The 22,811-nt window shown below is 46.3% G+C and overlaps 1 protein-coding gene across 1 annotated transcript in view; it reads left to right on the top strand.

Moving 5' to 3' along the window:
- Window positions 1–1,534: 1,534 nt before the first annotated feature.
- Window positions 1,535–22,811, top strand: part of SLCO3A1 (solute carrier organic anion transporter family member 3A1) — a 139,605-nt gene continuing 118,328 nt past the window's right edge. Inside the window, exon 1 of the mRNA XM_084267883.1 lies at window positions 1,535–1,821. Within this exon, the coding sequence (XP_084124009.1) occupies window positions 1,639–1,821 (183 nt within the window). The 5' untranslated portion in view covers window positions 1,535–1,638. The remainder of the gene's footprint in view (window positions 1,822–22,811) is intronic.

Consider the following 22,811-nt stretch of genomic DNA (forward strand, 5'->3'; position numbering starts at 1 on the left):
TTTGACGATGCCCCCTCAGACCAATGTTGAAGACCCTGTCAAATGGAACTATGGACACCTGTTGGTAATGGCCAGACCTGCTGGAAAAGCTGTGGGGAGCCAAAGTTCAGCATGGGAAGGAGCTGCTGGCAGCTGATGAGCAAAGGGCAACAGCTGAGCGTGCCAGGTCTCTCGCATTTCTTTCTGGCAATGGTCCGCAATTTTGCTGGGGCAGTGTGCTTCAGCTGGGCTTGGTAAAGACTAGTCAACTTGGGTGGAGACTCCTCTCAAGATTAATTTTCAGCATCATATTTATTAAAGGTACTCATACAAAAGAAAGCCAAGGGGGAAAAAAAAAACCCAACCCAAACAATGATGGTATTTTGGGAGAAGAAATGGATCATTTGAAATGTCAGTTTCCTTGACTGCCTGGTGTGAGTGGCTTATGCCTTGAAAAATTCCTGCGTTCTTAAGCTCAATTTTCAAAGGTGTTTTCCCAGGTATTCAGGAGTTTTGAAACCCCAACCACCTTTGAAAATTAAATTTAGGATCCAAATAGTATAGTTATTTTTGAAAAACGTAATTTTTGTTTCCATAGGAAACTGTTCCTCTCAAAGGCCAGTATTAAGTGTATCTAGTACCTAAACTTCCACTTACCCACAAGCTTAATAACATACAGAAGTAAGGTGGCAGCCCCAGCGTAGACCCAGAAGTGAACTGGGAAAGTGCACTTGGAGAGCAAAGCAGATCAGGTTCTGCTATTACGCCAACAAGGAATGCGAGCTGTAATAGTAGAAGTGATGATTAGTGGTTTTTAAAAGAAGATATCTCTTGAAATTAGAACTCGAGGTAGGAGTGACAACAAAAGGCACCCTCAGAAAGGCACGTGGCTGGGGACATGAAGCATGGCCCCAACACGCAGCCTCACCCACGTGGCAGCATTGCTGACAGGCATGACACCTACTGACACTTGGGATCTTTTTTGAACTTGCAATTTTTGTACAGCCCCCCCTCCACCACCCCTCAGAAAGAAGCACTTGCAGGAGCAAGAAATTAGGACACTCAAGCCGAGGGGAGTGCCCTGAAGGAGATGTGGGCCAGGCCTCTTTGGGGGCAGCTTGCCCTCACCCTGCATCAGGAACTTCCAGCCCAGTGCGGGAGCCGTCTCCGCTCCCTCCGCGTGCGGATTTCGTCCGCTGGCCCCGAACCGGGAGACGCCAGCCCAGGGGGGGAAGCTGCGGGGAGGGGGTAGTGCGCGTGTGTATGTTGCGGCGGCCTCTCCCCCCCTACCCGCAGCGATAAGCGGCGATAAGCGCCGGCCGCGCCGCACCGCGCGTATCCCGGGACGGGGCTGCTCCGCTCCGCCCCGCTCCGCCCGCCGCGGAGCCTCCGCCGGCGCCAGCCGCGCGCTTTCCCCCGCCCCTTGCCGGCGGGGGCGCGGATCCGGCCTGTGCGGGGCCGGCGGAGAGAGGGGAGAGCGGCGAGGGGAGGGGAGAAGGGAGGAGGCGGCGGCAGCGAGCTGGCCATGGCAGCAGCCCGCGGGCGGAGAGGCAGCAGCCGCGGGCTGCCGCTGTGATTGGCACCCCGAGGAGGAGGAGGAAGAAGGCGCGGAGCAGCCGCGGGGCCCGCCATCCCGCGGCGGCGGTGGTGCCCGGGAGGATGCCGGGGAAGCGGGGCTCGGCGGGCGACGGCGGCGGTGGCAGCGGCAGCGAGCTCCCGGGGGCTGGCGTGCCGCGGCAGCGGAGGCGGCGGAGGAAGGTGTCCTGCTTCTCCAGCATCCAGCTCTTCCTGGTGTCGGAGTGCGCCTTGATGCTGGCCCAGGGCACGGTGGGAGCCTACCTGGTGAGTGGAAGCCGGCTGGGGCAGCCCCCCGAGCTCCCCGCTGCGCCGGGGCTGAGCCAGCGGCCGGTGCCGGGCGGGGGACGCGGAGAGGGGGATGCGCCGGCAGAAGTTTCCTCGCAGCCGGGGGCAGCTCGGCGGGGTGTGTGTGTTTGTGTGTGTGTGCGTGCGTGTGTTACCCCCGCGGTGGGTTTTCCACCAGCCCGGCGTTTCACAGCTTAAATGACTCAGCAGTGTGAGGGGTTACCCTTCTGCCGTCCCTTTCGCGTGTGCGGCGGTAACTTCAGCAGCCGGTGCCCCGGACTCCCGAACCCCCGGTGCACGGCTCTGCGGGCGGCGGGCGGGCTTGTCGCTGCCGCTAGTTCCCGAGCTGGCCGGTAACTCGGATGAAACGCCAGCCTTTCCACCTTATACTAAGCAAGCACCAAGAAAATCTAGTGGGGTATTTAGTTCGTGCCCCCGCGTTACTAATTGCCCTTGTCCTCTTCAAGTAACGCGGTGTGTGAAGTGCAGCAGCCCGGTGAAGCCTCCCGTGTTGGGCAGGGAGCGGGCAAAATAAGGCTTCGCACTGAATCTGCATAGTGAGAGCTGGTGTCAGAGGCAGAACTGTAGTAGAAGAGTTGGAAAGATGTCCATACGGCTGTGCTTGTGCCTCTGAATGTACGCTGAGAGAGGCAGCCTGTGAAAATGAAGTAGTGTTCCTCCAGCAGATGCAAGTGTATAGTTGATTTAAATTTCTCAAAATAGCTTGCTGGATTTGAGAATTATCGTTTCCATGGAAAAGAAATGTATTCATAATCTCTGAGGCTTTTTGAGGCCATACACGTAATATATTACACAGTAAGTGTAAGATCTCTGCATTCTGTACTTGTATTCAGCGTTTATAACTGCTCCTCTCTCCCATGCTCAAACTACTTATGCAAATTTGTACTGAACATGATCTATAATTTTTCAAGGTATGTGGCTAAACTAACTGTGGTTAATATTCCCTGTTAATGTGGAATGGAAATTAGCAGTCCTCTCAGTATAATAAAACACCTGAGTTTAGTTTGGAACATACTTGTAATTCCAAAGGAAACTACATAATGCCTGTTGAGATAAATTAAGTAATTCTATATCCTGTGTGAGTATAGGTGGTAATCACTTAATTTGTAGGAACCTGAAAGTGATGTGCTTGCTTTATGTGAGTGACACCTTAGTAAATACATGATTTTCAATGAGTTACTTGCAAAACAAGCCATTGGCTTGAATGAGTGTGAGAGAATCCTCCCCCAAAGTAGTGGCCAAGGAAAAGCCCACTGAGGTGATGTCACCAGTAGGCACCAGGATGCTGGAAATGTATAGATCTGCTGGAGGACTATATATTGGCACACTTCGCTACAGTGTCTAAGCGTAGGCTCAGCAGTAAGAGTCCCTAGCATGGCATCTTCCTCAAACACCTTTGCATTGTGCTCTCCTCCGTGACAGTTTAGCATTTCTTCTTGCATTTTTCCCCCACCTCGTGGCATGGTTTGTACCACGCTTGCTCCCCCTCGCACACATCAGTCCCACTGGCTGGAAAACTCCTGGAGTCCTACCTCCTTCCTTCCTCTGTGGGGTTAACTGCACCGAGGTGCTGCAGCCTCCACCCTCACCCATTCTCCAGGGCTGTATCCTGACATCATTCCCCAGCAGCCAGCCCCATCCACAAACAGTAACAGACAACTGGTCAGTGGGGACAAAAAAGGACAAAACTAAACTCAAAACAATCCTCAGCATGCGTAAGCAGTGGCCCAGCTGCACTGGGCAAGTGTTCCTCCCTTCCCTGTATAATTTCTCTATCGTCACTGCAAATACCATGCAGCTCTTCATACAATGAACAGATGCAAATGTGGAATTATCTTTGGAGGGTAAATCTGTGCTTAAAGCGAATCCGGACGAGTCCTGTGCGTACAGGTGTCATGGGGCAGTGCGAGCAGGAGCAGGAAAGATGCTTGGTGGAAAGAGTAGAAGATGTAATAATTTCTGTAGACCAAGTGTCCCGTGGGGTCAGGTGTAGTTCCCAGGTGCTGTCTAGAGGAGGGGGGGGAGGTGAACTCAGTAGAGGCACTGTGGAGTTGCCCAGGTGTAACTGCAAGTGGATATTCATTTACTTGGGCTCCTGGGATGAGCGGAGGCTGTTGGGCTCAGCACTGGTGTGCCGGGCTGCTCCCCGAGGGACAAATTAGCGGGCGAGACAAAGCGGAGAGCAAACAGAAAAACAGACAAATAGGGCGATGCAGTGGAGGGCAGACACAGTGTGTAGTTCTGGGCAGTTGAATAAACTACTAATTTTAGCCTGTCAGCAGTGAGCGAGTACTGTATTCATACTTCTGCTTCGCATGGCCACATGTGTGACTTTCCCTAGTTATTTGTAACTCGGGAAGAGAAACCTATTTTTGCCTTATACGGTGACAAGTTGGTTTCCTTGGGTTTTTTGTCTGCCTTGCTCTGCACAGGGGGACCATGAGGGCAAACACTCAGCTTGTTAAGAAAGCAAGGGAAAGGCTTGGCTTAGGAGCGACTGAGGAGCTCAGGTTTGATTAGGCTTGGCTTTAATGTCTGTACCTTCAGGAAAAGATACTGTTATTTCTCTTTAGAGATGTAAAAACTTCCTTTTTCCCTGTTGCCTGTGCAATAAAGTAGCAGTGCCCACTTGAATGTATGTACAAAGTAGACATTCATTCATTATGTGGTTTTGAAGCAAAGATCATTCACTTTTATTTGTTCATAAAACATTGTGCTTGCCAACAGAGCTTTATAAATAATAAATGCTGATAAAAATCTATAAAGTCCAATGCTTTTCCCACAGAACTCAGCAGTGAAAATACCCCAGGATGCCAACAGTGGATGTCTGTGGTTAATTACTACAGTGTCGCTGAGGTTCTCCATGTGAAGTTTTAGGGAGTATTTGATCAATGTCACGTTCCAAAATATTTGTTAATTACCCTGCTTGCTGTTTGCAAAATGCACGTTCCAAAATGACTTGGTGCCATACCCTGCATAGTTTATGCAAATGCGAGCCTGCGCTGCTGCCTTAATTTCTGGGGCTGCTGAATACACCCTATTATTTGCATATTCTTGTAAGGTTTTGTGTATGCATTTATTTGGCTACATCTAATTATTCCTGCGTGCTTTTGGAAACTTGGATTTCCCAGCAACTGCAGTGGCAGCGGGGAGAGCGCTGCTTGGAGTCTGCAGGCGTTCCTGCCGCAGAAGTTACTCGGGGTTTTCGCAGCAACTTTTAGAAAGCCCAGATGCTTTCCACCCATGGCTGCTCTCCTGCACTCTAGGTCTGTGGATTACAGGGCCGAGCGTTACTGGTGCAGATGGCACCGGGAAGGGAAGGATGGAACCTCTGTTTTCCAGCTGGAGCCTTGTGCCTTTCAGGCGAATGCAGCAGTGTGATCAGTCATGCTGGCCGTGCAGCGATGAGGATTTCGATAAGGCTGATTCACATACCTTGGCAGCACTTCCCTCCCTGTTCCCCCATCCCCCCCTTCCCCCCCTACACACACCCCTGAATTCCTACGTGCGTTATATTTTGGAATATTTTAACTGGTAATAACATGCCAAGTGCTCCCGATGGTTTATCACAGAGGTATTTCATCGCCCTGCCAGTCAAATCTTTTGCCTAGCCAGTAGTGAAATCATTGCTTTAGCAGAAGGCGAAGAGCTCTGGGTTTGACAGCCACAGTTTGTGGAGCAGGAGTGTGATTTAATTTTCTCTCCCTAGCCTTTAGCCTCAGCTCGCTCCGGTTCAAACTGACCTAGTTGCAAGCACCCAACATCTGCCAAAGTCAGGGGCTTCTTTAGATAAAGGGCACGCATATGGGAAGCGCATTGAGAAACAGTTACTTGGTGTGCTCTGGATAGCTGTTTTTACAGAGCTACTGAGATGCCTCTGTTTGCTGCAGCTTTGAATGCAGCTATTCATGTGTTTTATCAAGTGATAAGAGGATGACTGGCCTGAGCATGAGATGGAAAGGAAAATAATTGGTCCCTCCCAAGACGGCTGCATTGGTGTTTGCGTGGGAATGAATGCCAAATTGTTTCTTGTTTTGCTGAATGAAAACTTTTGAGCCACGCTTAACTTTGCTTTGACTGCAGTTTGCAAAAGCCCTCTTTACGTGTCTGCAGTAAAACCGGTACTGTGGGAGCCCAGGTGAGATGGTGTGTGCCTACGTGGTCTCTGAGACAGGCTCCTTCTGTTCCGTCATGTTGCTACAGAGGTTGGGATGAAAACTTTAAAATTAAATATTCGGGTAAAAAAAAGTATCTAAGCTAAACACAGAAGTTAATCATTTAAGGGTTCCTGTTGGAGCAAACAGAAATAGGCATCCTGTGAGATGGACACCTGGGAACTGAGGGATTAAGGGTAGAATTTGGCTCTTGGATTTTTAAGTTGCTTTGGTGCACAACCCCTTCCCTTCCTGTGTTAAATGTGCCATACAGTGCTGCTTTTGGGCTGCAGAAAGCATTTGTCTCCTGTTTTAGAGACCAGATCAAACCCTCCTTGAAGTCAGTGCAGGGGATATTAAAGGCAGTTTTCATATAGGCACTCTGCAGCACTTCAAAGCTTCCTATGGGGCTTGGTGCTCTGCAACAGAACTTGTCCCTGAGTGTTTGAGGTGTGGTTAAACTGGGTGGGAGAAATGGTGCAGATGGGGAAACTGAGGTAGATATTACTAGCTCTTTTCTGTTTCTGAAGCTATTGATAAAGCTTTTGCTTGGTTAACATCAGGAGGGCCCAAATGGCTAAGGCATGGGCAGAGAAGAGTCTGGCCAAGCAAGGAATTCCAGTTTCAGGTGCTTCAGTCCAGTGATTTAACTTCAATAGCTGGTTTTCCCATTGAATTTATTAATGTATTGTTTTTATTAAAGTATTTATTTTTCCTAGAATAAGAATTGACTTTAAAATACTGCTGTCTTGTCTTGTCTTTTTTTTTTTTTTTTTTGCTTTCCATTCTAAGCAGTGCTGAGTAATAAATGAGCTGTAATGCTCATAATTTATTTGTCACTGGGGTATTTAAGAGGGGGGAAAAAAAAACATGGAATGAAAATAAATGTTTTAGTGGGGATAAAGATTGCCAAGCATTGGCTGGTTATTGCTTACAGTTCATTTTCCCTTAATATATCTTTGCTGGCAATGTTATTTCTGGAAAGTTGTTTCTAGTATGCCTTTCCCATTAGAGAATATTGTCTGTTTTGCAGCTGAGTTGAACAGAAAGTTATTCTGAACCAGCTCTTTTGACTACATTCATATTTCTTCTCTAAGAAGCCTTTTGATGTTTTTCAGGTCTCTGGCTGCAGGGTGGAGGAGGAACCAGATCCAGCTTTGGGTTCTGATGTCTTCAGACTCCTGTGGGCTTGGGTCGGGAGTGTGACATTGACTCAGTAACACAAAAACTTCATATAAATTCATAGAAACAAATTCCAGTCCTGGTGTAGGCTGGATTTTTGGGTACTGGGAAGGTTTGTGAGTAACTGGCATGTATGCTTTGGTTTAAATTTGCTTTTATCTACTACTAATAGATGAAATGGTGTAGAGATAACGTCTCTTACGTGATATACTTTGTCATTTGCTGAGTAAATCCAAACTTACCATCTGATGCCTTCTTGATGAAATGCATTTAAAGGCAAAATGCACTTGATGTGTAAGCATGGACTAACTAAATGTAGGGTTTACTATTATTCTTAGCAGGAAGTTAGACAGTTCTTCCTTTTTCTCTGTAAGGGCCAAGTTGATGCTTGTAAATGCTGAAAGAAAGAGCAGCCTCTTAGAAATGTTACGATCTGTCGTAAAAGCAGTGTCTCCTTTCTTTTGGCCAGCCTTCACTTCCAAAATCCCCTTAACATTTGCAGTGTGCCTGTGTGACAACTCTCTTTCCCAGTTTTAATGGTCTGCGGTAGTAATGCAGCTGAGGTTTAAAGGGATCTTGAATACATTGGGCTGAAGGTCTGTAGTGTTCTTGCTTGGTAACATTATGCAGGGTGACTATTCAAATTGTAACGTAGCCCCTGTCCCAGAAGGGGCTCAGCTGAACTGTGATCCCTCCCCTTCTCTGCAAGGGAGAGCCAATACTCCCTGGTTCCCAGAAAGGGGTGTCTCTTGGGTTGCGTGGGCTTTCTTTTCCATTACATTCAGGATATTGTAAAGGACCAAAAGCCAGCTTCTGTTCTGCTACAGCAGTGTAAATTTATTGCTTCGAAAGAGTTATTCTGCAATTCATCATGAAGAATTTGTCCTATGTGTACAATAATCTAAAATGCTTCCTTACTTGTATGCGCCTTGGTCTCTAGTTATTCCTTCACGGTAGCAAGATTAAACAATGGCATACTATTTAGTGGGTGAGGTTGCATCTTGGATGAATTAGAGTAGCTTTGTCTTCTGATCAACACCAGATGAAGCTGCAATGTGATCTATTTTAAGCGTCATCCAAGGAAGTTTAAATAAACACACGATAATACTTTGTGTAGTAATTCCTTAAAGTGCTCCAATGAAGTTGGGAAGAATTCCTTTTTTCCTGATGCATAGAAAAATGGGCCACTGATTTTGATTTACAAGGCTTCATTATACTCTGCAGCAAAACCAGGACTAGAACCCCAAGAGTCCTGTCTCCAGGTCACCTTGGAGCAACCACTAGACTCAGTCTCTTTGTAGATGCATACTGCAATGCAAATAGTGCTGCCTGTTCCACTGAGTAGAGGTTTCACACTGCCACGCTTCATGTGCTATCGATATAATCCATAGCAATAGCAAGATGTTTAGGGAGTTCCTGGAGCGTCTGGCACTTCTTCCCGTCCATGCTGGGAGGCCTCTGCCCTGTTATGGGAAGCATTCCCTAACGTTTAGAGAAATGGGTCCTTGCATTCAAGAGGTTTCGGTTTGAGTGGATGGATCGAAGCACAGAGCAAAGGAACTGTTCCCTTTTCCCAGATTTTAAGCAGGGGTGTGGTTGTGATGATGTAGAGATGAAGACTGGATCACCCCACCAGCCCCTCCTCACTTAGCAAACCTAGGAAAGACTTCTGACCTAAAATCAGATTTCTTAAGCTACCTGCTTAGCAACTTTCTCTTTTCCAGCGTTATTCTGAATGTGATGTGCTCCTGCGTTTCGATATCTAACTATTTCTTACAGAAGGGGGGGAGGTAGGCCCCCTCCTCCCGCTGCTGCACAGCGGTGTATCAAAGTTGCAGATCTCTTACTGGCGCTTGTATTGCAGCGGTGCCTGAACACACTCCATAATTCTAGATGAAGTCTTTTATTTCAGGTTAGTTTGAATATTTATCATTGTGTCCTGGTTTTGGTCAGGATAGAGTTAATTTCATTTGTAACAGCGGATTAATGCTGTGTTTGAGAGTAAGATGGGAGTAGTGCTGATAACACCCTGATGTTTCTAGTTGCTGTCAGACAGTCAAGGACTTTCTCAGCTCTTCATGAGAAAGGAGGGGCGAAGCCAGGACAGGTGACCCAACTGACCAAAGAGAGTATTCCACGCCCGTTACGTCCTGCCCAGGATATCGGGGGCTGACGGGAGGAAGGCCTGGGGCGGCTCCGGGACGCGTGGTTCTGGGGGGACGGTCGGGTTCTGGGATGACTCTGGGTGGCACGGCCTGAGTTGGGTGGTTTGGTGAGAAACTGCATTGTGTATCAACAGCTTCATATATTTTTGTTTTGAAGTCCTGTTAGTATTGTTACATTGTATTTTTCTGTTATCTTAGTAAACTATCCTTATCCCAACCCACGGGCCTCTTAATTTCTTGATCTTGGGGTTATTTGCCCCTTTCTCTTCCTTTTCCTTTCCCCTACTTCTCACCCCCCCCCTCCCCTTCCCTTTAACCTGCTATTTTCCTTTAAGGAGCAGGCAGCTGCGTGGATCTCGGCTCTCAGCCGGGGTGAAACCACGAGACATTGCTGTTATTTATTTTCTAGGGTTCAAGAAGAAGAAAAGCCATTTGCTGTGGTTTGGTTTCTGTTTTCCCTCTGTTGCCTCTACCTTGATAGCATCCTTTCTCCTTGCCAAGCAGCCAGCTTGATTTCCCTGGGTTGTTTGGGTGTTGTTTTTTTTTTTTAAGATCTTTATCATTATGGTGTCTGCAGGTATCGCATGGATGATTTCTGCCTGTTTGCAGGCCCAGTGACTTTTAGACAAGTGCCTGTGAGGGCTGGTGTGGGAGCACAGAAGTTGTTTTTCAGTGTTACATAGTGATCTGTCTTCTGGGCAAGGATTGCTGGAATTGTCTTATTTTTAATATTTAAATGTCCTTTTAAAACACTTACCATGCTTTCACCTGTATAATTCATAATGCCTTAGTTTACTGAAAGTGGAAAAAGACTTAATATTCGGTTTTATGGTGATCCATAAAATGACAGTGAAGTTTTTGAAGGAACCTGGATAATTCAGTTGTTTTGAGGTCTTCATGACTCACCCAGCATTATGGTTTCTGAAGCAACTGTCAGATTTGCTTTCAAGTTTGGTGTTTTTTTCTTTTTGATGCTTTGATGTTAGGATCTGAATCCAACATTTTCTCTAGGTTGGGGTTTTTTTTTCGTCTCTTTTTTTTTTTTCCCCTAATAAAAAGGCAACTACAAATTCAACCACAGAGAACCTGAAATAGTGGTATTACTACCCACCACACCCCCACACACCAAAAAAATAGATAATTTTTTTTCTGAATTAAAATCAGCATTGGTTTCACATCAGTATTTGGGTCAATATCCAATTCAGCCTTGAAGTATATGTTGTATATGTGTATTTTAAGGTGATACTGAAGTTTTATGCCTGAAGAATTGAATGAAACCATGTGGAATTGCTTTACAATTGAGGAGCCCTTTAGAGGTGCCCTGCATGTTCTTAAAACAGGTGAATTATTCTATACATTTATGTAAGGTGAAAAGTAAGTACTTTCCTTGGAGTCTGCTTGGAATCTGTATTAGATGGAGCTTTGCATGTCCCTACCTGGCCAGGAGCACTTACAGTCCATTGCAGGATGGCCAGAGGGTAGCAGTGATGGGTATGGTTGCCTATGGTTGCCATACCAGGACAGACTGTTGAGTTTTCTGTAGTTTCAGATTTGTTTCATCCTTCTAATTCTCCGAAGAGAAAGCGGGAAGTGAGAAAACACCTATACTTCTTGGGATTGCAACCCAGGGTGTTGAACGATCAGTGGTCTTAGTTTCCTCTGGTAGGACTTCAACAGGAAGAGCTGCAAAAAACGTTCTTTGGGGTTCTTGGGGTTTTATTTCTGAAAAGGAGGATGTGAAATAGCTGCTACTTCTTTCCACTTCTCTCCTCAGCTTTGTGCAAGCACAGTTTGGTACATCATTACCAGTAGACCAGAGAGTTGCTTGGGACCGTTATGATGCTGGAGCATGGGCCAAACCTCTCACTTCGGCTTGAAGGGAATCTCTGACAGGATGCAGGACTGTATGTGCCTTGGGTGATGCAGTAGCAGGACAGGTTCCTGGTACCTCTGAATAGTACTGGACCTGTATGTACAGATTACACACGTCTACACTTAGAAACGTGAAGGGAGAAGAGGGGCAGCGTTAGAGGCTTCCAAAAGAGAAGCTAAAAATACTGACTCAAAGAAAATTATTTTGAAAAATATAAAAGAGGAATGCCCCCAGTGGTGGCCTGCTGCTTGTTGTGTTGCACTAATGACTTTCATCTGCTGGAAACAGGTTGGCATCTCATCCTGACACGGTTTGAGTGTTGCATGATGTATTGAGATGCCAAATTATGGGTTGATCATTTCTTTCCTTGTAACTATGAAACAACAGAAAAAGAGTTATATGTAACTAGGTCTTGATTTTTAAGGAAGAAAACCTTGGGTTTAGATTCCTGTTTTTTCAGTCCTATGGCTCACTTCTCGTTCCTCTGAGCTGCAGGAAGAGCTGTAGTTGTTGTGGTTTAGTAAAGCTATTCTTGCCGAGTAGTTTAAAGCTTTAACTTTTCTCTTTTAAAGAGCATCCACCTTGCTTGGTGAGGTATTGTGGTGGATTAACCTTGGACTGCAGCCAGATACCCACCCACCTCTTCTCCTTAACAGGGTGGGGGCTGAAAACAAGGTGAAAAAGCTTTAGGGCTGAGATAAAGACTAGCAATTACTGTCTGGGCAAAACAGACTTGACCTGGGAAAATTAATTTTTATGGCAAATTACAATACACTTGTGAGTTGAACACAACGGCAAAAGTTAAAACCCCATTTTTTTCACCCCCATGCCTTTTTCTTAATCATACTGGGAGCATGCCTCTATCAGATGCTTTCTGGGAGAGCATCCATCCTTGCCCATGAGCTGTAGTAAACCATTAATCATGTTAGAGCATCGACATGCTCTTTACAGAGTGTTGGCTGGCACTGGGCAAGGGGTCTTCCTTCTGCATGGTTCCTGTCTGTGCTTGGTGGACAGTCTTGTCTTTTTTGTATGTGTGTGTGTGTGCCACTAAACAACAGGCAGGTTCAACCTGGGGAGAAAAACGTCTCTCTGACTCAAAGGCAGTGATGTTCTTTCTGTCCTGCAGGCGTTGGCTGTAAAATTTGATTATTGTGGGAATTAACCTTCCCTATAGCCTGTGCCAAGTGCTGTGGTTTGGGTGATGGGCAGAGAAAGCACTGGGTGTATTGGTCCTTTAGGAGAAATAGCAGGCAGCGTTTTTAGGGCTTACCAGCAAAAGAGAACTGTGGGGTTTGTTTTTGTCTTGCTCGATGTACAGGGCTGAGAGCGGTTAATTACAATGGGCCTTTCAGCCTCTGCATGAGATGCACACTTTGTTTCCTGCTGCCTATGGCTAGTTATAATGCAGGTCCTTATGTCTGAAGTCAGCGCAGCTGCTGGCTGAGGGACTGGAGCTTCAGCTGAAGGGATGCCTTGTCTAGGGGTGCTTGTTTGTGAAGGGCAGTGATGTTAGTTTTGTAATGTCAGCTGATGTGGGTGATCCTGTCTTTGGGTCTCATCTGAGGTGCTAAGTGCAATGAACACCCACTGAGCCCAATTGTGTTCATGCAGGAACCTACCATGTCTTGTGTTCTTCAGCTCAAAGAGGGGGTGCTTTGGTCCCAGGTTTGTAGTTCTGTCATCAAAAGGGGTCATCATAAACCATGTGGCTAGCTTGAGCTCTTGGGTCATAGTGCTATGATGTTAGTCTGGGTTGGGTTTTGTTTTCTGTTTCTTTTGCTGAAATCTGTGGTATTAAATACTAAACTGGCTCTGGGTTACAGAAAAACATTCCCATAGTCTTTGAGTTTCAAACCTAACAGCTTGAACTTGGAGCACAAGGGAGGATTTCAAGTATTCCTTGGAGCTAGACTAAACCATTCACTTCCAAGAGTTTATTTGCTCAACCAAGGCCACTTCTGCATTGACAAATCCTCTGAATGAATGGATTCCAAAACCAACTTGGGAGTTATTCGATGGCTATTGAAGTTAAGCCACGCTAGCAAGCCATGTGCTAGAGGCACAGCTTTGTGGGTTTGCTGTGGTGTTTGGTGTGACTGTCCAAGCTTTCTCAAATGCTGGGCCTGCACAGAAGTCCAGTGTTTTCTGTGGATTAGCATGCATCAAGGCTGCTGTGTTGCTCTTAATCCCAGTGCTAGCTCTTACCAAGAAAGAATGAGTTTTAAATTTCTTCTCTGTGTCTTGTGAAAGTGTTTGGGGCTTATGGTGTAGCCTCTTGTAGCTGAGATGGCATTTACTGATATGAATCATTCAGCTTAATTCAATGCTGGACAAGCTTTATGACAGAATTTTTATTTCACTTTCTTATTTAAATAGGTCCCTAATGAATTACTGTAGTTTGGCGTAATAACTCTTGGGAAATATTGGATGCAGCCTCTAGAAGCTATTCTGTCCTGTTTTCAATTTGCAAACTCTTGAAGTATATACCTGAACAGTGCCCAGGGTCTCTTGTCATCATCTGAGTTTTCAAGATGCTTCCACATTAATAAGATGCATCTGTGATATTCTGTGAGCAGGTACCTGGTGAGAAATTGGCTATCAGGGTAATAAAGGTAAATCTGGATGCGAAGTTCTTTCTGCTCTCACTGCATTCCTGGGGCCAGAGGATTGCTGGCAGGACAAACTGGCTTGCTTTCACCTATGACAGAAGTCTTTTATTTCTTCAAGGTGAGGACTTAAAGCCAGTTGAGGACTCTGCTTATTAGAGATTTTGAGTTGAGGGAGACTGGGAGATTCTCAGATGGAGGTAGGAAGGCAGAATTGAACTCAGAGAGCTCCTTTTATGTATGGAGGAAGTCCTTCAAGTGAGGCTGCGGTAAATAGTCATTATATGGCTTCACTGAATTGCATTTCTTTGTTGTGGAAGCCACAGAGAATATGTGAATCAGTATAGATTGAATGGTCTCATGTCTGGAAGCTGTTTTTGCAGGGTCTCCTGTACTGTCCTGGTTCACTCTTTCTGCGGCCTCATCTTCACAGTGACTTACTCTGAGATGGTATTACTCTATAGGGGAACTGTTGGACAAAACAAACCAAAAATATTCTGCAAATAGCCTGTGGATCTTCTGTTTTAGCCAACAGTGCCTTTTGGCTTGAATGGAGCATGTCTGGTTACTCCAATGTTGAACTTAACCAAAACTTTACGGATTTCTGCTGGGCATAGTGCTTAGGCTCAAGGTGTGGGGTCTTTAAGATGCACAGAACTTTACTACACTGGTGATGCAAGTTGAAGCTGAAACAACCTTTGCTTTCTCTTTATGTGCCCTGAGGGTATATAGAGTATAGATTCAGACACTTTCAATTTGATTCTCAGTGTCCTTTTTCACAGTAAAGGTGACAGAGCCCTGGGACAGGCTACCCAGGGGGGTTGTAGAGTCTCCATCTCTGGAGATATTCAAGACCCGTCTGGACGCCGACCTGTGCGACCTGTCCTAGGGAACCTGCTTTGGCAGGGGATTGGACTCAATGATCTCCTCCAACCCCTACAATTCTGTGATTCAGTGCTCCTGATTCTGCTCAGAACTCTTGGTATGCAGACCACATCACAAAAAAAATCAAGTTCACGGAGTGTTTCCAGGAGTCCATGTGACTGTGTTTCCCTGCCCTCTCCCTTGCGGCTCACACAAGTGAGAAATTACATGATGAGGGATCGGCAACTTGTTTCCTCAAGCCAATACTGGCTAAACAGATTCTGTTGATGGTGGCATCTTGGCAGGGACAGAGGAATGTTCCTGCCACAGGTGGGTAATGTTTTCAAGCCAGGCTCGCTCTTTGCAGCTGGCTGTCCAGAGCTGTCATGTCCAAATCGACTCCCTTCATCAGTCAAGACTCATGTTCGTGCCCAGAGAAATCTCTTTTCATTTGCATCTGGACAATGTGACATGTGGCAGACATGGGAGAGGACAGCTTTGCCCGTGGGGTACTGCTTGTTGGCTGAGGAACAACTACTATGTGTATTTTCTGGTGAAGATGCAGACCAGAGATGTTTGGGCTCGTTTCCTGGCTCTGTCATGGACTTCCCCAGGCCTTCTTTGGGCTTTCTCTCTCTATCAGCAAATGTGCTAGCTTTGCTATTGTCTGGCTTCGTGGGCATCTTGTGGGCTGGGGCTATGGATGCTCAAATGCTAAAATGATGGTAACTGGAATGAAAGAGGCTCCCTGACTTGGACCCTGAACCAGGTCTCCATCAGGTACCATAACAAGTTAAATGAATTAATGGGCTGGTAATTTTGTATTGCCCTACCTGTGGTTGATCTGTGAGGCTTCTCCTTCACCCTGGGTTATGATCCAGCCTTGTTGCCAGCTGAATGGTATCCCTGCTTCCTTCACAGCTCCACAGGGTTGAAGCATCTAGCCCCTCTACTTTTTGAGCCTTCCCAGGAGAAGATTCAGGGCCGCTTTACTTGTTCTTTGGTAGTGATGGATTTTAAAAGACCCTGAGGGTATTATTTTTTCAAAGCAGCTTTCTGAGCCAAACTCTTATTGACAAAAGTGACTTACTCTAAGTGTCTCTGAAAATGGGACTCTGGTTCCAAAGCCACTTAAGTGCTTTTGAAAAAATCTCTTTCCTTGTTATTGACTGCAGTGGACTGCTTTGGTGGTGTCTAGCCTCATTAGAAGCAGGCCAGTTTTAGAATCTAATTGTTATATGCCTGGCTAATAAACTGAATTGTAATTAGGACATTGGGCTCACAGGATCTGGGAGAAACTGCATATCAAGAGAATGAACTTCATGTAGAAGCTGTCTAAAGGATGAGGAAGGGATGTGGAAGGGGATGAAAACAAGACATTTGAAGCTGCTGCACAGGATATGTGCAGCATGAAGAAAATGGGCACACAGCTACGAGTTGGGTAAAAGACACAAGATCAAGCATAGCAGGTAGTAAAGCTGGATAAAGAATGATCCTTCCAAGAGTCAAACAGTTGATGTCACTTACAGACAGGCATATGCAAGTGTGAGGTTTCCAGCTTCTCCCACACAAGATGAACCGGACTCATCCCCGTTATCCATCATAGGCCCATAAGTGTTATCTCCCAGTTTGAGAAACCCATGCTCAGGGGCTTCATGGGTCACTGAGATATCAAGGGGCTTGGTCTGTCTCATTTTCATTCCCCTTTGCTTGCTACGTGAAGCTTAGCATGGCTCTGAGCAATGCATCAGGAGGTGGCAGATTCCTGCTGGTGGTGGGAATACTGCAGCCACATGTGAGCTCTTGTCCTGACCGGTTTGTCAGGCATCTCCAAAAACAAGGTTAAGAGAAAACAGAGTTTTGGAAAGTATAAGAAGAAAAGAGGTAGTGCTCATGCACTAACTAATTGGTTAGTGCACGTGTCTGGCTTAATGTTGAACATTGAATGTAAAAGCATTCCCACTCTGTGGTGCCTGAATTCTGGATTCCTCCCAGAATTTGGTGTGTTCCTGCTGTGGGAGCAGTGGTCCTCCATAAGAACCTCATATTGTGCTTTTTCTCATGTCAGCCTCTGGTAGGTAAGTGGAAGAGGTGGTGGCTTTTCCTTGCATGTGCTTACTGAATTTTTGCAGGGTCTGGTGATTCTGTGGCAAGGGGACCCCATCAACTGCTGTTTGGTGCCTGTCGCTGACACAGGTTATTGTAAATCCTGCAGACACAGGGGTGCAATTCAGCCATCTGTTTGTACAGCCTCAGCAGATGCATTTGTTCATTGGGTTTTTGATAGCTCACTTCATAGTGAAGCCCAAGGAACAGAGCTCCCATCATCTGGTGAGACATCTCATTGCCTGTGTCTCCACTTCATTGGGAACATGCTGAGACAAGTGAGATTATGACAAGCCTGCAAGTTCTAGCTACATGCCCTATTACATTTTTCTCTTTTTTTTATTCCCTATATGTTATTTTGTGTGTGTACTTTAAAAGACACTTGTAAATTGCCTTCTGTTAGGGAGGAAAGGGGCTTGCTACCTTTGAGAAGTGGCAAAACGAGGAGATGATATGACCGTATGGGAAATAGAATGATATCACTTGTGTTGTGCTCAGGGCTGTCAAACTTAACCATGCAAATGTTGCAAGGCTGCCCTTTATGCCTTCAACTCCCCTCCCCGTTCTTCACACAGGAAATGTTCAGATAATAACCACACTCTCAGATGGGAAGAGACCTAACATCACCTTCAAGTCCTGACTTCTAGTCTGTTTACACCACAGGACCCCTTAGCACTTGTCTCCCAACCCGCCCCGTGCTGCAGCGGGAAGTTTGGCAGCAGCCAGCACCCAGCTTGTACCCGTGGCTCTGCACAGCCGCAGCGTGGAAGGAGAATTGAGTTGGTTTTGTGAACAGCCTCGTGGGAGGGTGTTACTTAGCAAAGCAGCAGGATGACACGGACAGCTCTTGTGTAGGCTGCGGGGATAAGCGAGCAGCTCACGCGGCTTTGGGACAAGCTTGGGGTGTTGCTAGTTAGCTGCTAGGGAGACCTTAATTCCACCCGCAGATGCTTAGGGTAATGGGGTGTTTGTTTTATGGATTGTTACGGAGTGTTGTAGATTGATGATACAATGTGGTTGTTTTGCTGGTTCCCTTTTAAATGGCTTCCTTCCTCCTAAGGCTTACCAAATGAAAGCGTTTCATGTGGTGGGTGATGAGAAATGCCTCTAACTTCTCCCTAAGCTGAGTTCCCATTTGCTGTGGCCAGGCATCCTTGCTGCTGTGTAGGGAATGGAGCATGAGAGATATCAGCAGAGGCAGAGCAGATGAGGAGAAAGGTATTAGGACTTGTCAGAAAACCTCCTCTCTTGGTTTATAGCCTCTGTATAATCACTGCTGTCCTCTGACCGTGAACACAGAATTTGGCTTCCATCAAAACTTTTATTAATGCTGCTTTGGAGTGTCCTGCCTGTGTCACTTCTGCTCTGGTTCGTGCCTGTCAGCTGGGAATGCTTTTGCAGCAAGCTCCATGGGCCTCTCTTCTTGATGCAAGCCTTAGCCCTGAATTTGGCTCTCGATCATAAATTTAAGGTAACAATGAAGTCCTTCACATGGCAGGTTTGCTTGTCAGGCTTGCATTACAGTTTCTGCTGTGGTAAGTAGTCCTGTTTATAGTAGAAATCCTTCTCTGCAGGCATGAAAGTGTTGTGCTAGGAAGCTGACAGATAAACAACATTAGATAAGTAGATAAACAGTGTTAGATAAACAAGGAAACTTGCATTGATTTGGGAGAGGGAGAAGTGGGTGTGTTGGAGTGCGACAGCTTAGGATCTTGCCTCTTCAAAGCTCTGATAGTACATACAACGAGGAAGGTTTTTCCTGGGAAGTCTTCCAGAGGCATGAGTGTCATCTCTTCTTTGCTGGAAGTGAACCCAGGATGATGGTGCCCTTCTTGCAGAGTCCTGAGCCCACGCATCAACTTATTGCCATTCCTGTATATGGCCAAGAGTGATGCTGCAGGAGCCTACATGTGAGTTGTTACACACACTTTAAGTTACTCTCTGTCTGGCTTTGTGCACATACTTGCTGGCCACGGAGATAAAAATAAAGGCGATCCATCTCTGTGTCAGGGTTGCTCCAGCTGCTCCTGCTCACAAGCCCTTGCTTCTGCACGTGTATTCCACATGTAATTCTTCATTTTCTGGGATTGAGATGTGCCAGCAGTGCTGTTCTGTGCTATGGCCTTTAAAACGTGCAGAAATGCATTGATAGCACTGAGGTTTGTGCTGCTGTGCATGGTTATGGGGCATCGCTTTGCTGCCAGGGAAAATGACATAACATTTAAAAATAAATAAGGATTGAAATATCGGCTTGCTTCATTGAGTGTGTGTTACTAAAGAGCAGAGTAGGCTACAGACAGGTTCTGGTGCTGGAAGTACTTGTGCAGATCCTTTGTCAGAGACTGAAAGATCACCTGCCCTCACATGGTGAGGGGACTCCAGGACAGCAGGCTTGGAGGCAGAAGGCTTGTGTGGATACATGTGGGGGTGATATCACCATCATTTGGGACTTCAAAAGGTTAAAAAATAATCAGATTTCATCCGTGGTGCACATCTGTTTCAGAGCACAGAAACAGCCTTTCAAGTTCTACTAGGAAGTTCGGTGTGGCTTGGTGCTCGGTACCTGGGTCTATTTTGAGCTGTCAGTGACTCACACTAACTTTCCATGATGGATGTGAGGGGGTAGGTCTCAAATAACACCCCTGATGATCTTTTTGTTGTTGTTCTCATCCCTCTAAATGGGGCAGTGCTCCTTCTTTTCCTCAGGGGAGGCAGGGAAAGGGGGACAGTCCCTCATGTCTTGTGCAGGATCCTTAGGAAGCAAATGGAGAAGATAATGGCCCAACAGCACTGGGGTTTTTTTGGTGGAATGATTGCCTGGATAAAAGGTTGGGTTTTTCTGTTGCATATTTGATTATTATGGATGCCAGCTCTGCTAGAGTAGTGGAAAAAGCATTCATTTAACTTGAAACAGAAAAAAAGTTACGTGTCTCTTGAAGTAATTTTGAAACAAACTGTGGCTTTGCACTGGTGTGTCAACTCCTGACCAAACAGGATGTCTCCTGTGGGTGCTGAGTCCTCCATGCCTTTTTGCAGCATGCAACAGCATATAGCGTTGCTGAGTGTTTGTGGCAGAGCGTTACACTTGCTTTGTGCCCTGTGTTGTCTGAGGACAGGGGGCACAGGATGCTGTGACTACTGAGATGTGGGGAGGAGATGTGCAGTGAGGTACAAGAGATGGCAGGAAAGTTTTCTGCATGGTGCCAGAGGAGGGTGGTGCCAAAAATGTGTATCTGCCTTGCTCAGGAGCGTGGTGTGCCGCTTCTCTAGCTGCATGGTATATACATAATGCCTTCTCTACTCGGGTCCCTGAAAATCCCTCCCATGAATGTGTGCTTATTTTGGACAGAGTCAGTAATCTCTGAGCTGGTCACTAGGATATAAAATGAATTTTCACACCAGCAAGGCACAGATCTGAGCTGCAAACTCCTCATGGCACCAGTACAATAACTTGCAGATTTTCCAGCGCTGGCCTAGAAACGGCATCGGCACACGCAGCAACAGCCGAGCTAATAACACCCTACTTCTCAGCAGTGGTTCAGCTGCGGCGTCTATTATCCATGTCATGTGAATGCAAATTTCTATGCAGAGATGATTTCCAGACCTTGAGCGGAGCCAGCCTGGGTGTGTTCACATCGCCACCTTTATTTTTATTTTTTTCTTTGCTTTCCCTTCTGTTGGCACACCCGATGCCAGCACGGGTGTCAGCATCTGTGGTGAGAACATCTTTCAAGTTTCCACCGACTTCACTGCTCTGGGAATGGTGTTGACGCAAGCGATCATCAGCCTGAGATGGGAGGTCCTGATGGCCTCGCTGTTTCAGCAGGGTGGGGAGCAGCAAGGAATGCTGATGCCTGGGGCTGGGCAAAGGGTGTTCAGCTTGGTGCCTTCTGAGGAGTGGGCAAAATGCCGAGGGAATTGTCTGTGATTTTAAAAAATAACTGGGCTCAACTACAAGAGAACATCTCGGTGCTGGAATTGCGGAGCGGGAAACATCTGAGCAGAGGATGAGCGTTGTTCCCTTGGGCCTGAAGCCTGAGCGTGGTGGCTGTGCTGTCAGCTGGGAGGGTGGGTGGGAAGAGGGAGCTGAGCCTGTGGGTGCCAGCCCCCCCGGGAGGAGAGCTTGCCTACAACTGTGGGATGCCCTCTGCCATGTTCCACATGACTGCTGGAAGAGAGGACGAGGTGACATCTGACGAAGTGGGCGGAAGCAGCAGTTTTGTTTCTGGGATGGTGGCTTTGGCTCTTCGAGGAATCTTGTGTTTCCCGGCTCTGTAATGGAGACTGTGGGAGACGGTTTGGGTTTGTTTTCCTTTGGGAACATAGTTGCCAGGCAATTATTTTACACCCTGTAGCACTGCAGACATGTCTCTTCAAGTCCAATCTCTCACCACACAACTGAGAAAATGTATTTTACATTAAAAAGAAGCCTTTTAAAATGCCCTTCAGGCATAAAGTCAATGTGTTTTCTATATATAACCCTGTATTATTAATACAATGAACTTATCTGTAGACACTGTGGGTGAATATGACTTGATCATTGGAGATACGAACAATATGATATTCATTTTCAATGCACTGTGTGTCTGACTCCGTAGCGGTGCCCCCAGCCTTCAGTTCATTTCTTAGTGATAAAGTGGGGCAATAGTGTGAAACAGGTTTGTGGATTGCATTTTTGCTGAGCATTAATATAAAACACAGTCTATAGAGAGAACAAAATTACCTTGGTTCAGAAATGGCAAGATCTATAGATTTGGGGCAGACGGTAATGATGAATGTGAGCATGTATTGTTGAAATAAGTCCAGAATGGCATGGCTAAAGCTTCCCAGGGTTTAGTTACAGGGATTGTAATAGAAGTTCCTTTTGGCTGGAAAATTTTAAGGTGCTGATAGATTTCTTTTATTATTTTTTTTTTAATGCGGATCATTTATCACAGTGTGCATTACGTATGAGATCATTTTCCTTTTTCAATCATTGAGGACTGTTTTAGGGTGAACTTCAGAGGCCCCATTAGCCCAGACATTTTTGAGTGTAAGTCTTCAAAATCACCCAAGGCAAACCCATGTGTGCAGACTTCCCTGGGCCTGTAAGGAGAGGAGGTAGCACAAGTCATAATTACTTCTGGTTACTGTATGTTAGGCATTGTGTTCACAGAAAGGCAAAATGCTGGGCTACATGGTCTTTCTAGATCCCCCTCCCCCCCCAAGCCTACTTTCTGCTGTCTGTGCCTCCATGCTCTCATGCCTCCTCTGGACTTGACTGGCCTAGTGGGTGGTTGCACGCCACTGAGTTTTTGGGGTTGAACCCTGAGTATCTCATTCCGAAGCACTTGGGCCACGTATCCTGCTTGAGTTTTACTGGCTTGTTGCAATAGCTTCCTAACTGTTTTAATCTTAAATTAGAAGCATTTTTAAATTAATATCCTCTTAATTTATTCTTCCCAACCCTGGCAAAACAGCTGTGTAAATTGATAGGAGCCAGGAAGTAGCAGCCTCACAGCTAATAATGTGGGCTCCTGGTGATCCCCGCTGTTTTAGCAGGAGGCTGCCTGCCTGAAGCCGCTGTGCTGTCACACCGCTCCATTCCCTGCATCCCTGCTATGAAACCAAAATCCATGTGGGCTATGCTCCTTAGTGCTCGACCTGGTCTCAGCACATGGGAACCCTTTATGAAACCCTGCAGCACTTTCACATGATGTCAGTGGTTTATGGGGGAGCTGTGGTGTCTTATGCAATATTTTCTTGTAACTCTTGCTAAACAGTGTCTAGGAGCGGTGATGGCTTATCTGCTGGGGAGCAGGCTTGTGAAAGGAAATGAGGGCAGTGCAGTGCTCTTTCATCAAACAGTTACAAGGGCCTTGGGAGCATCCCACGTGGAAACTGCAAGTATTTAGTGAGGTCGTGCTTGATGTACAGGAAGCCCCATTAAGGTGAGAGGAAGAGGAGGGTGGGAGAATGATTCTAGCTGTGGGCAGAGGTTTGTTCTGAATAAATG

This window comes from Gallinula chloropus, assembly GCF_964237585.1.
Source record: "Gallinula chloropus genome assembly, chromosome: 9".
Taxonomy (NCBI): Eukaryota; Metazoa; Chordata; class Aves; order Gruiformes; family Rallidae; genus Gallinula; species Gallinula chloropus.